The 16,119-nt window shown below is 41.9% G+C and overlaps 3 protein-coding genes across 3 annotated transcripts; 1 reads left to right on the forward strand and 2 right to left on the reverse strand.

Moving 5' to 3' along the window:
* Window positions 1-100: 100 nt before the first annotated feature.
* On the reverse strand, window positions 101-4,594 carry LOC144196324 (flavin-containing monooxygenase 5-like). Its single transcript, XM_077716373.1, has 10 exons — window positions 4,463-4,594; window positions 3,407-3,545; window positions 2,782-2,970; window positions 2,460-2,625; window positions 2,144-2,286; window positions 1,873-2,069; window positions 1,652-1,799; window positions 1,316-1,523; window positions 1,053-1,125; window positions 101-705 (listed from the first exon to the last, which is right to left on the reverse strand). The coding sequence occupies exons 2-10, from the start codon at window positions 3,536-3,538 to the stop codon at window positions 285-287; spliced, it is 1,677 nt and encodes a 558-aa protein (XP_077572499.1). The 5' UTR covers window positions 3,539-3,545; window positions 4,463-4,594; the 3' UTR covers window positions 101-284.
* A 1,351-nt stretch (window positions 4,595-5,945) lies between these two features.
* On the reverse strand, window positions 5,946-7,740 carry plpp6 (phospholipid phosphatase 6). Its single transcript, XM_077717153.1, has 2 exons — window positions 7,072-7,740; window positions 5,946-6,367 (listed from the first exon to the last, which is right to left on the reverse strand). Exons 1-2 carry the CDS (start codon window positions 7,709-7,711, stop codon window positions 6,000-6,002), a joined length of 1,008 nt encoding a protein of 335 aa, XP_077573279.1. The 5' UTR covers window positions 7,712-7,740; the 3' UTR covers window positions 5,946-5,999.
* A 293-nt stretch (window positions 7,741-8,033) lies between these two features.
* prdx6 (peroxiredoxin 6) lies at window positions 8,034-10,648 on the forward strand. Its single transcript, XM_077717154.1, has 5 exons — window positions 8,034-8,236; window positions 9,253-9,409; window positions 9,902-10,045; window positions 10,184-10,330; window positions 10,401-10,648. Exons 1-5 carry the CDS (start codon window positions 8,145-8,147, stop codon window positions 10,524-10,526), a joined length of 666 nt encoding a protein of 221 aa, XP_077573280.1. The 5' UTR covers window positions 8,034-8,144; the 3' UTR covers window positions 10,527-10,648.
* Window positions 10,649-16,119: the final 5,471 nt, after the last annotated feature.

The following is a 16,119-nucleotide window of genomic DNA, read 5'->3' on the forward strand; positions in this document are numbered from 1 at the left end:
TCAACGTCTGCGCCAAGTGCTACGTTCATGGAGACTCTCTAGTGGGCGCTATTTCACCGTAACATTTTCTATCTTTAACTCTAATTACTGGATAATGACATTTCACTTTTTAATGGCTTTATTATTGTAGTGAGCACATTGTCATCCATTTAACAGTTTTACTTCCATGTATGCTCATTGTGAAAATAATTTTTGACACATTCAGTGGATGAATTTACACTGAAAAAAACATTCACAATCCTTACATTAATTCAATGTTCTCAACGCATGTCAATAATCATATTTTATGAATGTGACAACGCAGGTAGATACACCTTGATGCGTTCCAAAAGCACAGCAGGGTCTTGCAACACAGCAGCCAGGCTGCTTCTATTCACATAAGCGGCCACGCCCACGACCACCGACACCACGAGGGGCCATTTCAGAGAGCGTTTGGGTTTGGCTTGGTCACACGATCGGGTCTTCATGGGCTGCACCACCCGGTCCCACTGGGTGAGTATGGCCTGCCGGGCACCGGCCCACTTGCCGGGCCCCCGCAGTCGGTACTGGTACGGGTTGATGGGGCCAAATGCCAAGTTCTGCCAAAGCTTTGGGTCGGTTAGCAAGAGCCTAAAGAGATTGGGCCGCACCCCGACCAGTGTCGCTATCTCGTCCATGTAGTCGGCATAGTCCACCTGGATGGTGTGTCTCTGGCTGCTCACATACCTGAGAATGGAAGAAAAATCCAGGTCTACATTACTTGACTAGTTTAATGTGCGTGGGGCCATATTGTATTCACGGTTTCCCTCAGTGGGCCATCACGTGCGCCAACAAGAACTGCCATAATTCGTCACGAAATCGGCGACTATAGCATTAGCTAATAAAATGACTATTTTTTATTATCAATATGTCATTTAGAAACAGTGTTGACTAATATAAAATATTTGTATTTGTTTTACGCACTTAATAGCAAGCATCAATATATGTAAATATTTGTCTTCACATTTTTATTTTTAAGAATGGATGGAAACAGTAAATATATGTCCCCCATTCTTTTGTCTCATTGAGTTTACCTGCTGGCCATGGCCTCCTCCTTATATTTAATGTCATCCAGCATTTCAGTCGCTGGGGGGAGTTTGATACAGCCTGGTGATGACAGAAAAAAATGGAAAGTTGACACATTTTTAAACTATATCAAAGGTAGTAAATATAGATATTTGGGGTGCTGGTAAAAGTAATAAATATTGACTTGACTCCTTAAGTGTGGCCTTGAGTGATATTTAAATAATGAGTTCAAGATTGTGTACTTTGTTATTTCTGTCAGATTGTTTGTTACCTTTGAAGACTCTGGTGGCCCACCTGGCCTGCATCTCGGAAATGGGCATAATGGCTCCTAGAGGCTGCACGAGGCCAATGACGGCCAGAGTGTGACGTGCCAACTCCGGGGGGAACACGTACTTGTACAAAGATGTCTGGTTATCCGAGACTGTGATTACATGCGGGGCCAGGAAGGGATAGGAAAACCGGTAGCCTGTGGCAAAAACCTGAAAAAGCAAAAAAAAATCAAAAATAAATCCATTATTGTGGAACAATACTCACATGAAAATGGTAAAAATGGAAGATGCTATACATCCCACACTTTACTTTTTTAGTACTTTTTTCAATGACCTACCACTAAGTCCACGTCCTCTACCACACTGCCGTCGTCAAACTCCACAGTGGAACCGTCAAATCGGCAGATGTTGGGCTTCACCTGCACAGTTCCTGAAAGGATGCGGTTGGGAAGCTCGTCGTTCACAGTGGGATGCTGGCTGAACAACCTGAATGGTTCCGAACCAAAGACATGAGAACTAGCAATGTGACACGAAATCTTGCAAAGGCAAGTTTTTCTACCTGTGCTGAGGCTTCAGGCTATACATGCTGTGTTCAAACCGGGAGTTTAGTCGTCTCTCTAGCAGGCTGCAGAGTACACTGAAAGGAAGCAGGTCCCGGAGTAGCATCATAGCTCTGCTATGGGCCAAGTCCAAGGGTATGCCATTATCCCCAACTCTGTTCAGCACCCAAGCCCCTCTCCGGGTGCTCAGGTATAGCTGTGAGAAAGGAACCAAAAGCAATTGGTGAACAGTGCACGAGCCAAAGCAATCTGCTTGAGTACCCAGCATACCTGCTTGGTGACCCTGCTGAGCTCCACGGCGATGTCGCCTCCGGAGTTCCCAATCCCGACGACCACCACATTCTTGTTGCGCCATTCCTCGGGAGTCTTGTAGTCGCGACTGTGGAAATACTGTCCCTGGAAAGTGTCCAGACCTGACTCAGGCAAAACAACACATGCCATGAATCATTAATGTGGTAGGGCAAACTTTGAGCCATCAATACCCGCACCCCGTGAAAGGGTAAATGAGGCGAACGTTGAAGATAACATGACAAGTTAATGCTTGATTATGGCCAAACAGTGCACACCTCCACCTTAAAGCTGTTACCTGGAAAGTCCTGGAGAGGCAGGTTGGGATGGCAATGGTGTCCAATGCAGATCATCACGGCGTCAAAAATGAGCTTGCTCTTTTTGCCCTCCTGGTTTTCTGTTTCCACATCCCACTGGCCCGAACGGGAAAAGTCGCTTCTCTGTCTCACTTGCAGGACTTTGGTCTGGGATTATACAAAAAGAAGATTAAATTACTTGAAATTTATGAAATATATTGTATGGTAGTTCTAAACTGTAGGTTGTTTTAAATTGACTTTATGGTAAAGATGAAAATGTTTTTTTTCTGACTGTCTATATAATTGATATACTAATGTGCCTACATTGAAGCGTATGTGCTTGAGGAGCTGGAAGTGCTCGGCGTAGATGCGAAAGTACTTCATGATGAGACGGTTGTGCATGTAGTTTGGAAAATGGGCTGGGATGGGGAAGTCGCTGAAACACATCATCTCCTTAGAAGTGTTGATGATCACTGAGTGGTAGATGCTGGCCCGGTCCGGCTCAGGGTTCTCCTACAACAATAACCATGAGAAATGTACTCATATGTCATTTATTGTGATTGAGAGTGACAGTCATCCAATTTTGTCTGCCTGCTTAAAATGAATTGGACATCTTTTGGTGCCAAAAAATAAATGCTAAGTAAAATACTGCCAACAATATAAGATGCAAATGCAATAGTTTAGGCTTCATGCCTTTTAAAACATAGTGTTCCCACAGATTAAATGACAAATTTGCATTGACAGCATGGTGCTCTTTTCTTTCTAAAGAGTACCAGAGCAAAGGGCAACGTGTAAAACACTACCTCAGCACTTTCCCTACTAACGTTGCTATCTTTCTGTCTGGAGCAGCCATGTATGTAGATCTCAGTCCACGAATCAACATTTTACTGTGGTTGACCTAATATCACTCTATTGGTATTTTTACTTGTCACCAGTGTATTCAACCCACCTTGAACCTCCACAGACCCCCGATGTCATCGCTGCTCTCAAAGCAGACGGGCTCCAGGCCCTCATCCAGGCAGCATTTGACGCAGGCCAGGCCCGAGCTGCCACCTCCGACCACAGCCACACGCCGAGGCATGATGAAGCTGCGTTAATATATCAACAACATGCAGACAGTTTTTTTTAGTCATCACATTACCTTAGTCATCACATTATCATACTTTAATTTTAGATATGACTCAATGAGGTCTTGCAAATGGTTTAAACCATATACGATAAAGTGTTATTTCACTTTTTCGCCCGAACTGATTACAGTAAGTTTTAATCATGCATTTGATCGTCATTGTAGATAAAAAGAAAGCGATGAAATAAAGAGAAGTTTAATTTCTTATTTCAATGCATGCAAAATGATATATTTTTTAAATACTCTTTTTCCACAAATGTTTGTGTCATTTCATTTAAGGTGTTAAAATGTATTTCCAATTTTTTTGGATGATAATAACACAAAAATGTGATTTTCCTCTGGTATTAAGTATAAAACGTACTCGTAAACATGCATGAAAATACCTATTTTTCCCAGAAATATATTTTATTTGAAATAATATAATTGTTATATACTTTAAATGTCGGTTTTCTGATTTAAAAATAAATAAATAAACGCAAATATCTGCACTTCCCCTTTAAGTACAGCTGTGGCTGAGTATTAGTATTTTTGCCATCTCTACTACTTTGGTGAACGCTGCTAAGCAACAGAAGCTGCGCTCCTTGAAATGAGTCCCACGACACAAAAAAAACGATTAAAGTTTGTCCCTTCCTAGCAAAACAGATGCACGAAGCCAACGAAAATGTCGACACGAGTTAATCATTAGCAAACAACATGATAAATTCACGTAGTCGATGTCAAGCTGCAAACAACACGCTTTAAGCAATATCAAACTCCCGAGATTTCACTTACGGTCAAGGTTGCAACTGAACGCAGCAAACTTATAACTTTGGCTGCTTTTGTAGCTTTAAAAAGGAAGATGAAATTCGATACTTGTATAAAGAGTTAACTTTGTCTTACCTGCGTTATACTCAAGGCAATGGTCTGACTTGTGCTATCTTGTTTTGCTGCGGTCAACTGGTAGAGGTGGGCGGAGTGCTAGACTCTCCCGCGCCCGAATCGACCCCTGAACTCATCATCATTACAGTGCAGGCGGCCTGATCTCTTGGAAAAACAAACAAGAGCTCACTGACAGAAAGTGTTCCTTGATATAAGAGGTCGAGTAACAAAATAGCTTTTGGGGGTGAATTTCATATTACGTTTATCCAAAAACATACAGAAATTATAGGCCAGTTTAAATACCATACCATTTCAAGTTCACCTTTTAATTTTGAACGAGAAAAAAAGACTTGAAACCATGTATGAGTGAAAACAATGTATAAACATTCAAGACTTTTTTTTTTACATTGCTGCTTGACAAAACAAGAAATCAACTAGTTTCAAATAATTTTGGATGATGACCAAATTGGCAGGACATATACAATCTGTGAGCAGTTTATTTCTCTGGGAGTACACATTACAACAATGTGAATTTGTACTACTAAAATACAGATCAGTAAACGGTGGATATAGTTTATATGTTTTGATGTACTGTTTAGTAATCTGTGGGCACAGATGAGTAAACTGCACCCACAGATTACTGAACTGTACCCACAGTATACAACATTTTGGGCACAGATTACTAAAATGTGGCTACAGATTAGTAACAGGAATGTTTTTTTGTGATATTTGGCACAAGGGGATTGAAAAGACAAATAGCATCTTTCCCTTGTTTACTTTGTCCTCAGCAATTATTTTTGTCCTTCTTAAATCAAGAATCATAATCTTCCTGATTTTAAGCAACATACAATTCTGCACTTACCCTCAGTCAGAGGTAAAACAAACAACAAAAAATAATCATGAAGCAACAATTAACCTAACAGTCTCTAAGCATTCAAGTATATATCTACACTTCAGCATTGGAAAATAATAACCCTGTCGATTTTTGATCTGCAAGAATAACATTTAGCAACAGCTAAAACTGCCTTAAAGAAGAACAATATAAAACTAGAGCAGAGGAAAAGTATTGGAACGCACCCACGCCTCCTGTGGCACAATAAATACTTCAAATCAACACAATATATATAGTGTAGCTACAATAAAAACAAGGACATGAGTGCAATATCTGGAAAAATTGCAGGTGAACGCTGAAGAGAAGCCGAACTCAACGTATTAAAATGGAATAAGTTTTGATCGTGATATTGGCATACATATATTTCACCTTAAGATCGGAATACTGTCAAAACTTGTTCGTAGACGTCCTGAATTTTATGGATATTTTGCAGTTGAACTACCTCGGATAAAATTACAAATACGGAAGGATGAGTTGCATTCAATTTATAAATCATTCATTGAAAAATGTGGAATGCTGGAAATGTGAACATTTTTGCCAAGTGGAAATGCTCACCCAAGATGTATAGAATTTTGTGTTCAATTGGAATGGTTTGAAAAAAAAAAGTGTGACTGGTCTTCAGCATTCCGTTTAATAACAACGATCATAAGAAAAAGTCTGTGATTGTTACGCAGCCTGTCCCAAGACCGATTGCAGGTTCTGAGGCGAGAGCCAGAGCGACTCCAGCAGTCTGTACTGGCAGTAGCCCATCCAGAAGCCGAAAGCCACGTCGGTCACATTGTGGCGGCCCAGCATGACCCGGCTCAGCCCCACCATGGCCGCCCACAGCAGCACCAGGACCCTCAGCGGGGCGGCTAGCACCAGGTGCGCTAGCAGGAAGCGGGCGCACATGGCGGCGCGGGTGGCGTGGCCCGATGGGAAGGAGTAGCGGTCCACCGAGAAGGTGGCGAACATGTCCATACGGTTGTGGGCCGGGCGCCGCCGCCGCACTGTTGCCTTCACTATGGCCACCAAGATCAGATCCAACACCAGACCTAAAGGAACGAGTGACATTTGTCAAATGACTGGTTCATTTCAATAGGATTTTTTAATGGTAGTGTGGTGAAATGCCTCTAAAAGGTTTCTTACTATTGTAAATATTTTAAAGTTAATTGGCTGTAAAGTAAAAATAAATACATAAAATAACACATGCAAACATGTAATTGAGTAAAAGGTGATCTGGTATTGGTTGTTCATCTCCTTGTGCTCTGCAATTGGCTGGCAATCAATTTAGGAACTTATTGTATATTATGTATAATATACTATTATCATTATTATTTTGTATTGCCTGCGTCTTTTTCATTTATAACATGTTTTATTACTATTTAAAAAAATGTAGACTTTAAAAAATCAATTAATTGTATGTATGGCTAGATATTTAAATATATATTTTTATTCCACGTTGCAAAATGTGTTTGGAAGACACGGGCTGAATTTAGGGGTATGTGGCAACACCCAGGGCCAGTTTAAGGTCATAAAGGGGGCGTGGTTGGGCGAGAGGAGATTGTTAAACATGCGCAATAATCTAGTGACTCCCTTCTTGGCTGGTCTGGGGGGCGGGACTCGAATCATAACTGGGCCTGCACACGTATAAATTTGTTCAGCCCCTGGAGCAACACAACAGCATACTACTACAATGAGGAAAAATAATCATAATTTGTGCGCGGATGGGTGGAATTGTACTTTTCTTTTTCCTCACCCATGAGAAGGTTGAGCATGACCTCCTGGCCCGCAGCACTGTCACTCTTGTAGAGGGAGTAGGCGGTTCCGGCCAGCCAGGGGATGCCGTGGCCGCTCACCTCGATGATCTTCATCAGGGGCCGCGCACTACCCCACGACGAGTCCTCCCGGGCACACACACCCAGCGTCTTGGACAACCACAGGTCGATGGCGAGCAACGAGCTGAGGGCCACCCGCAGGAGCGACGGGTTGAGTCGGATGCCATCCTCCTCCAGCGTTCCGGAACCGGTGGAGGAGCTGGAGCCGCGGCGACGAGTGGGGCTCTCCGAGGCTCGCAGCCGCGCCGTGGCCGAGTCGGAGCTTTGGCGCTGGAGGAGATGAGGCGGCGTCGACGACCGGTTGAGCGGCTTGGTGAGGGAACCGAACTCGTAGCGGCCGTTGTTGCCGCTGCCGCCGCCGCCTCCACCGAGCACCGGGCTCCCCCCCGCGGCGCTGCGACCTGATCTTTTCGTCTTCGGCGAAGACATTTTCGTCGGCCTTTGTCGCTGCGGCGAGTTGGGACCGCAGTGGGAATCTCTCCGTAACGTCACGCAGGTTGTAGACGCTTTAGCTTGTCGATTGAAATCTCGCGTATTCGAATCACGTACGGAAACTACCATACGCCATATTTGTTGTTTTTTGGCAAGCATGCTGGGAAATGGTGTTCGTTCAATAGACGAATGATAAAATAATATAGTTTGCCCTGCTTTATTTTGTTATTATTATTGTTGTTTTTATTATTAGTATTAATAATACATTGAATAAAATACAACCCAATTTAGTTGAATATCTAATTAAATCTTCAAAAGTTTTTTTTCTACCTGATTTGCTTATGCACGTTAAATCTGCTGAGCAACAGTGATGCTTATCAATAAAGTTGCCCGACTGGGAGGCGGAACTGTAATTACTAATGAGAGCAAAAGGCGTCTTCCTTAATGCTCAACTCTCATTGGTCCGTATCAATCTGACAATTTACGCTTACTTCCGTGTTCAGCCAGGACAGTTTTTGACGCAGTCGTCTCCTTCACCGCGTGGCCATCAAACATTTTTAATATGCCTGGAATCCTTCTCGGTGATGTCTTTCCCAATTTTGAGGCCGACACCACCATCGGCCGTGTTAAGTTTCACGACTTCCTCGGCAACTCGTAAGTGGAGTGCATATTGTGACTGTAGGTCAGCTGTTTCATCAACCTGTTTTTGTTCAATGCATGAAAAATTAGTCATATGTTCTGCAAATAATAATGTCTGCATCAGGTCATATAGTTTTTGACTCCCGAAAAGTATTTGAATAGAATTTGGGTGTATTTTCGATTACAGTTTCGTTATTGCGTGGATTTCTTGCTCACTTTTCCATTTTAAACATTACGTATTTTTACAATGTACATGCACTTTTTTATTATTACTTTATTTGAATTCAGCAGTTTAATTACAATCACTTAATACTCGAAATGAATGTATCCCAACAATTTATACCACATTAAAATGCATCGTCATTGTGTGACACTAGTTTAAATGTGCATTGGTGTTGCAAGAAGCAATGGGTTTTTTCACTTGTGTTTTGAATAACAACTATTGCCTGAATATTTGTACTCCTAGGACACAAGGCTTGCATTGTTTTTTGTCCTCAACTGGGGCATGAATCTGGGCAAATCGCCATTTTTAGGTTCCCATCCCTTTTGGGGCTGCCTGCACTGACATGCTAGTTTAATTAACATTGCAATCATAATACCTAATCTAACAGTGTCCTAATGTTAAAAATCTTAAACTCAAGTGCAGTTGAGAACATAGACCAGGAGTCGTCGACTCCGGTCCCCAAGGACATGTATCTGTTTTTCATGTCTCCCTTCTCCAGCACACCTGATTTACATTCTCAGTTGGTGAGCATTGGCGTAGGCTTGTCATGCGTGAAGTCACATGAGTTAGGAATTTGTTTTTAAAAACCAAATTGTTTCAGTAGTTAAGTCTTCCTGTCATGGTTTCATCACTTTTGAAACATCTGAAAGGCTTTCATTGTTAAGCCATTCACAATAGGCTTTCAATCCATTTTTTTGCAGTTTGAATATGCTTGTAAAATGAGTGTTTCCGATTAAAGACTCCTAGATTGCAATTTTTTTAAGTGTTTTCTTAACTTGAAACCATTGTGGCTCTTTCCAACAATCAGATGGGGCATCTTGTTCTCTCACCCGAAGGACTTCACTCCCGTGTGCACCACTGAACTGGCATGCGCCGCTAGTCTAAGCGACAAATTCACCAAACGCGATGTCAAGATGATCGCCCTCTCTGTGGACAGCGTGGAAGATCATCGTGGATGGAGCACGGTAAAGGTTTTTCTAAGTTATGATAGTGTGCATTGAAATTGCATCTTTATGTATACCTGCTTGCTGAGGTCCTCAAATTGTGCTAATATACTTCAACCTTTGTATAGGAGAATAAAGTTCAAAACATTTTCTAGTAGCTTTAAATAGGTTTTAGTTACTCTATAACCTTCATCATCTACCCAACTTGAACTTTGAGGCGTTTGCAACATCTTTGGTGAAACTGTTTATGGATGTGTTCTTTTTGCACGATCACAGTTAATATTCCCTAAATAAAATAGACAACTAAAAAAATAATAAACATTTACTTAAAATAGGATTCACTTATTTAACCTGGGCCTGTTATTTAAAATAAAAAAATCAAATAAAAAAACATACCCTGCTAAGAAAGATAAAAAATTATGGTATTTTTTTAAAATGATGTATTTCCTTGGTCTGTGTGTTATAGTTAATTCTACTTGCAAAAAGTCATCCAAATGTACTGAATTTTTGCAGGACGTGATGGCCTTCAACAGTCAGGATTCCAGTCCTCTGCCCTTCCCAATTATTGCCGACCACAAGAGGGAGCTTGCCACCAAGCTTGGAATGCTGGACCCTGACGAGATTGACGGCGACGGCATCCCACTCACCGCTCGCTGCGTAAGAACCAGGTTCTATTGAACACTCATTTGGATCCTGAATGCAAGGAAATCATGTACACATGAGATGATTGAGAAACAAAAATTAACACGCGCACACAAAAGTAAACACAAAAAACAGGATATTCTTACTTTTCAGGTGTTTGTGGTCGGGCCCGACAAGCGCTTGAAGCTGTCTATTCTCTACCCGGCGACAACGGGGAGGAACTTTGACGAAATACTCCGTGTCATCGACTCGTTGCAGCTCACCGCACAGAAGAAGGTGGCCACGCCAGTCGACTGGAAGGTACGCCTGACCGAGATTCCCTAATATTTTCACGTCCAAGTGACGGAACGTATGTTCTCTTGTCTTCCAGCCCGGAGACAAAGTCATGGTGCTCCCCAATGTGTCCGACGCTGACGCGGCTGTTCTCTTCCCCAACGGTGTGACCACCAAGGAGGTGCCTTCTGGGAAAAAGTACTTGCGCTACACTCAGCTGTAAAGACGGCATTAGGTTACAACCCATCGCTATCAAAATAAAAGCTAGGCAAATAGACGGCAAAAGCAAACCCCAAATTTGTGCCTTTTGTACAATAACATAATAAATATTATTTGCAAATAGAAGCATTTTTATGTTATACATTTATTTGCCACCAAGTGTCGCGGTCTTACCATAACAACTACAGTAATTACCTGCAGTTATTCGTCTCATAGATAGATGTCACCAAATTTAATGCTTCTCATTTACTAACAAATGCACTAAATTTTTCCATAACATTTTTAAAATCCTTACTTTTTAACGCAAAGTGGCAACATCTCATCTCATTTTCTGAATGCTTTATCCTCACTAGGGTCGTGGGCGTGCTGCAGCCTATCCCAGCTGACTTTGGGCCAGAGACAGGGGACACCCTGAATTGGTGGCTTATTAGGACATTTTTCATTTCACCCCCCATTTGGCATTCACTTCTCAAAACTCACTAATATACTCTATTTCCTCCACCTGGAAGCACCACAAGATGGCGGTCCAGCTTTGTCTTATATATCGCACTCGTGCTTTTGCGCCACCCTTGGACAAACTATTTTGGGGCGGTGCCAATGGCTTGTGATTTTTCACCATTCGCTGGCTCAACAACAATAGCCTTGTATTATAAAGGGCGGGCGGGCATGAGAAGAGCTTAGGAGTGTCAGACTCTGGCTCAACTGCCCTCCTCCTTTTCATCCAACCCCGCACCCCTCACCCCCAGCCATCCCCTCGCCACGCTCATCTGTCACCCTGAAGCTTCGTCCAGCGTGGTAATACAACACCAAATCCCGTACCAGCTGCACGATCGCACACAAGTATGTGTGTAGTAGTGCTGATCAAAGACGTAAACAGTGCCGGCCTCCCAGCAATCCCCTCTCCCGCATCTCGGGAGGATATTTAACCCCTCCTGAGCTGCCCGCCTCTTCTCAGATTGGCCGCTTTTCATGGGCATTGATAAGCTAAACAAGCACTCTTTCTTATTCTGTCACTACAAAGCTCCCCTTTTAAAGTAATTTATGGTTTGCCATTGACGGCAAAAGGCATCCAATCCATTTTGGAGTGCAACCCAAGAATGAATGATTATTATTTTACATAAGGCTATTTGTTATGGTTAAGGTTTCAGAATGAGTTCGTGTTTCATATTGCAAACCTATCCTGCAAGTTTGACAATCCCCTTACTCATTCTTGAATTATCTTGAGCCAAAACAGAGCCGGCCGGGCATGGTATAAGCTTTTACCTCCTGGCAAAAGTAAATATACTGGATAACAAAAAAAACCCAATGAAATTTCTTAAACAAATTCCATTTATTTCAACTTTTTATATAACTCGACCATTTAACACCACTTTTTGGTGTAATTTCAGTGGGTCAACTAAACATTTTCCCCTCTGACATCCATCTTAGTTTAATGTTTTACCAATAGCAAGATTTCTGTCAATGTTTACCTCGGTGTTGAGTTTTCTACCCGAGGGGACATTCTATTCCACGTTTTGCCGGTCATGGTGACAATCAATGCTCACGTTTCAGTGCCATTGATGTCCACTGCCGTCAATGACAGTTTTCTCTCCAAAACTGGACAATCCATACTTTCTCACCTTTCCTCTATTCAGACAATTTTCAACATCCTTCTCCTCTTCCCCAATCAAAGCAGGCTCGGCGGCTTCAACTATTGGTTTGAATTTCTTTTACGAGTGCCAAGAGAACCAACGTAGGATACGAAACCCTCTCAAGAGCCAAGAAAGTTCATGAGAACAGTTCCTCTATCCGCTCCAAACTTTTTGGATGCTAATCTGTGATAGCCAAGCACAGGAATATAAAAACTTAGACGAGGGTCGTTAGTTTCCATTGGAAGCTGCCAAACGTGCGCTTTCCCAATGAACGTTACTGGATGTAAACGGCCCGTTACAGTACACGTATTGTTCCTTGGCTGTTTTTTTAAGGCTCCCCGCTGAGTAGTAACCGCAATGGATGCAATAAAACAAAGCGCTCTGTTTGAGAGTGGCTGTTAAAAAAAATGCAGCAAGGTTGATACTGGATGTGGCGTTTTAAAGCGGGCTGTTCTGCGAAAGGTACCCAGACGGGTTTTGCCGTTTGGGGAAAAATGGCCTGAAATTCCCAAAGTGCAGAGTTTGGGAAGGAGCCAGCGGGCGGCACAAAGAACAACTGTGCCGCCGCAGCAGCCGCACAAAGAACCAGCGTTATAGTCTGCGATCAGGCGAGACAGCACTTTGGGAAAAGACCCGGAGTTGCAAAATACAAGCGGCATTGAACACACCGTCGCAGCTAATGGAAACAAAACATATTTAGAAAATATAGTTTTTTTGTTTGTTTGCCTCCCTTACAAAAAATACTTGACTAAGATTTTTTCTTTTAAAAAAAAGGGGGAAATATACAACTTTTTTAATGTGACTTATAGGATTTCCTTTTTGTTTTATTACTTGAAACTATGCATTCAAATATAATATTCATCTTATTTATTTTCCCTTCAAAAATGTATAATATTTGCATCAAAATGACCCTTTATTGTTCAATAACTCGTTCCCGAAAAATATATTCAGTTCACCTCTCAAAATGTTTACCTATACGCAACTTTTTAAAACTAAAATACATGGCATATTAAAAATACCAGATTTGACCGCTTCAATATAAATTTTCTTAATTCTCAAAAAGTATGTATTCGTTCCACTTTAAATTTCACAACTTTTTGGTCAAGTTATGTTTAAAGATACTTTAAAAAAGCACTATCTAAGCTTACAAAAAGTATTTTTTCTGAAAAATATATACCACTCCCCCTTAATCTCACTGTGAAAATGAAATATGGTTAAACGAACACTTTTTAGGGGGAAAAAAAAGCAATCTTTCTGGTCATTTATTATCTTCAGGGTTGTAGAGGAAGCATGCGTTCATCAAGAATTCCCCCAAAATAACCTCGGCAGGCCCAAAGTAGGTTAGATTGACCCCAGATACCTTTTCATCCCGCTACTGTCAACAATTGTAATCCCCAAGCCCATAAATATACAAACGTGTTTTTTTTTTTTTTTTTTTTGCGGCCTTTGGCATTGAGATCGTTGAATGAATCAGAAGGCGGGCCGTAGTAAATTGGCGCCTTGTTCGGATGTCTTCACTTTGAACGCGTCACTGCTGACCCAAACATAATTCATATTGGCTTGGAAATGCAACACACTCCCTACAATCATTCAAACACATTTTCAATGTTGGAAAGCTCAGAATCATCACTTTGAGAAAACGGCTGAGGAGGAGTAGCCAATAAAATGGAGTGTTTTTAGAAGTTTGCCAATATTTCGCTGTCCATGGTTGCCTGGGATATGCTCCAGCACCCCTACATCCCTTGTGAGGATGAGCGTGATAGATGAATTATTTTAATTCATGACTTTTGACTCCTTTTTTTCCAGAATGTCTTTGACTTTTGTGGCATTTGTTGTCCAAAAGAATCAAGATTATATCAAGTTAATAACATTGTTTTTTCCCTTTTCGGGATCATTTTTTGGTTCAAAATTTAAGCCGTTTGACTTTTCATTTGGGCCAAAAGGCAACTCCCATCAATTCATTATCGGACAGGCAGGCATTGAAAGATGAATGGCGTGTAAATATGAAACTCCCAGTGCAAATGTTATCACGCTGCTTGCCCAGTGTTGTCGCATCCAATTCTCGACTGTACTTTTCTTTGATGGTGGTTGTTGTTATTATGAGGGTGGCTTTAATTGATAGGCTCGGCTCTCTCGCTGTAAAATGAACATAAACAACTTTTAAAGCAAAACATGTGTTAGTCGCTCTCCTCTGTCTGTTTTTGTGTGGCTTTGTGTGCAAAAGAGAGAGATGGAGTGGAGAGAGAGCGAGAGAGAGAGCCAGGCAAGGCAGACTGGTTTCATTACCAGGCCCATTATGGTTAAGCTAAGGGGGAAAAAATCATCCCAAACCCAAAGTAGTTGCTATGGCGATGCCGCCTCACACGACCTCCTCTGTCAACTTTCTCCCACTTTTCTTCTTGTGGTACCTCGCCCTACCGCCAGCATGTTTTTTTTTAATTTTTTTATTTTTTATGCCACCTACACGCACGCGCATGGGGAAAAGTGGCAGGCGGCCCGTTTTCCGTCCGGCTGTCGAGTTTCACACGGGCCTTCTGCCCGCTTGCCTCGGAACGAATTCAAAAGAAAAGTCTGAGTTGTTATTGCAGTACTCGAAATCTTAACTGCACTGGAAAGGGAAATAGTACTTTTACTAACATGCTAATCGCTAATCACACTTGGACATGACAGCATATTTGGCTAAAAATGTATTGAATTTGGTTAGCCGGTGGATCAGTGGTCAGCATGATGGCCTCACAGATTTGGGCTCCCGGGTCCGAATCCAGGTCTGTCCACCTGTTTGGGGCCTGTATGGGTTTTTTTTCTGGGTACTCTGATTTCCTCCCACATTCCAAAAACATGCATGGTAGGCTAACCCACCCGTGACCCTCGTGAGGATAAAGTGGTTCAGAAAATGAATGAATATAATGAATTGAATTGAATGCTTTTATTGTTAAATCTTTCACCACATACTGGGAAAATAACAACAGTCTGACCGATAAATATGCAATAGATAAAAAATACAATAATAAGTAGTCTTTTATGAAGCTCTCTGCCCCTCTAACGCACCGATATTTGTAGTTGCTGGACAGGGTGGGTAGGGGGCAGTTGATCTTTTGGGCTGTGTTGTTCAAGGTTTTACAGGTTGGTGTTCAGTTATTGAACGGATTTTCAATAATAGGCATCTGTGCAGATGTGAATCCTCATTTTTCAGCGCCATTGGCAGCGCTAGACGTTCAATCCATTTGCACTGGGAGGGGTCGAATGAACGTTCCTTGAGTGGCGTCAATGGCAGCCAATATGTTAATAGCACGGGGTTATGATCACGCGCACACATGGAGTAAATGTGCACTCTATTATGAAAGAAGCCATTTTGCTTGTCACCGTGATAAAGTGCTTGGCACTACTGTGGCGGCGTTGCTTTTTAAAGGCCCAGACGTAGACGGCCTCGGCCATTAGTCAGCGCAGGTGATCAATGTGGCTCCAACAGAGATGAGAAAGTGGGGGTGATGTGGTCGTGGTGATAGAGAGAGAGAGAGAAAGCCCAGCAAAGACACGGAGCGGACACTTTTACCTTCTCGTTCATCAACTTGTTTGCGAGGTTCTGACAGCAAGTGGTGCCTTTAGGAGGGAAACAAGTGTATTGAGGGCAGCTTTGTTAGATTGTGTGTCACAGTTACAAGGAATCCTCAAATTTCTGCTGGCTTTTGCTGTTTCAGATCAGGGTAAAAATTATGATAAAAAATAAGTTGCTATACTTATCATTATTAAGTTGATAGTTGTTTATATATTGTGGGGATAAGCGGTTCGGAACATGAATGAATGTGGTAGTTGGACTAATGTACTAATCATTTTGGAGTTTAATGATACACTCAGGTATTTTATTTTGTATGAACATTTAATGCTCTATCTAAAGTGCAGCCTTGATACTAGCGAATCTTACCTATTTCTACTCGAGTTCAGTCATACCTTGAGATACAAGCTAAA

Source organism: Stigmatopora nigra, chromosome 5, assembly GCF_051989575.1.
Source record: "Stigmatopora nigra isolate UIUO_SnigA chromosome 5, RoL_Snig_1.1, whole genome shotgun sequence".
Lineage (NCBI taxonomy): Eukaryota > Metazoa > Chordata > Actinopteri > Syngnathiformes > Syngnathidae > Stigmatopora > Stigmatopora nigra.

Bases quoted from the DNA above. Each gene is read 5' to 3' on its own strand.
- LOC144196324 (XM_077716373.1), bottom strand. From the start codon at position 3,538: ATGCCTCGGCGTGTGGCTGTGGTCGGAGGTGGCAGCTCGGGCCTGGCC. The intron at 2,626-2,781 runs GTAGGCACATTA...GTATAATCCCAG, and splicing joins TCAAGCACATACGCTTCAAT to ACCAAAGTCCTGCAAGTGAG. The intron at 1,524-1,651 runs GTAGGTCATTGA...TTGCTTTTTCAG, and splicing joins TAGAGGACGTGGACTTAGTG to GTTTTTGCCACAGGCTACCG.
- plpp6 (XM_077717153.1), bottom strand. From the start codon at position 7,711: ATGGTAGTTTCCGTACGTGATTCGAATACGCGAGATTTCAATCGACAA. The intron at 6,368-7,071 runs GTGAGGAAAAAG...TCGTTCCTTTAG, and splicing joins CATGCTCAACCTTCTCATGG to GTCTGGTGTTGGATCTGATC.
- prdx6 (XM_077717154.1), top strand. From the start codon at position 8,145: ATGCCTGGAATCCTTCTCGGTGATGTCTTTCCCAATTTTGAGGCCGAC. The intron at 8,237-9,252 runs GTAAGTGGAGTG...TCCAACAATCAG, and splicing joins CACGACTTCCTCGGCAACTC to ATGGGGCATCTTGTTCTCTC. The intron at 10,046-10,183 runs GTAAGAACCAGG...CTTACTTTTCAG, and splicing joins TCCCACTCACCGCTCGCTGC to GTGTTTGTGGTCGGGCCCGA.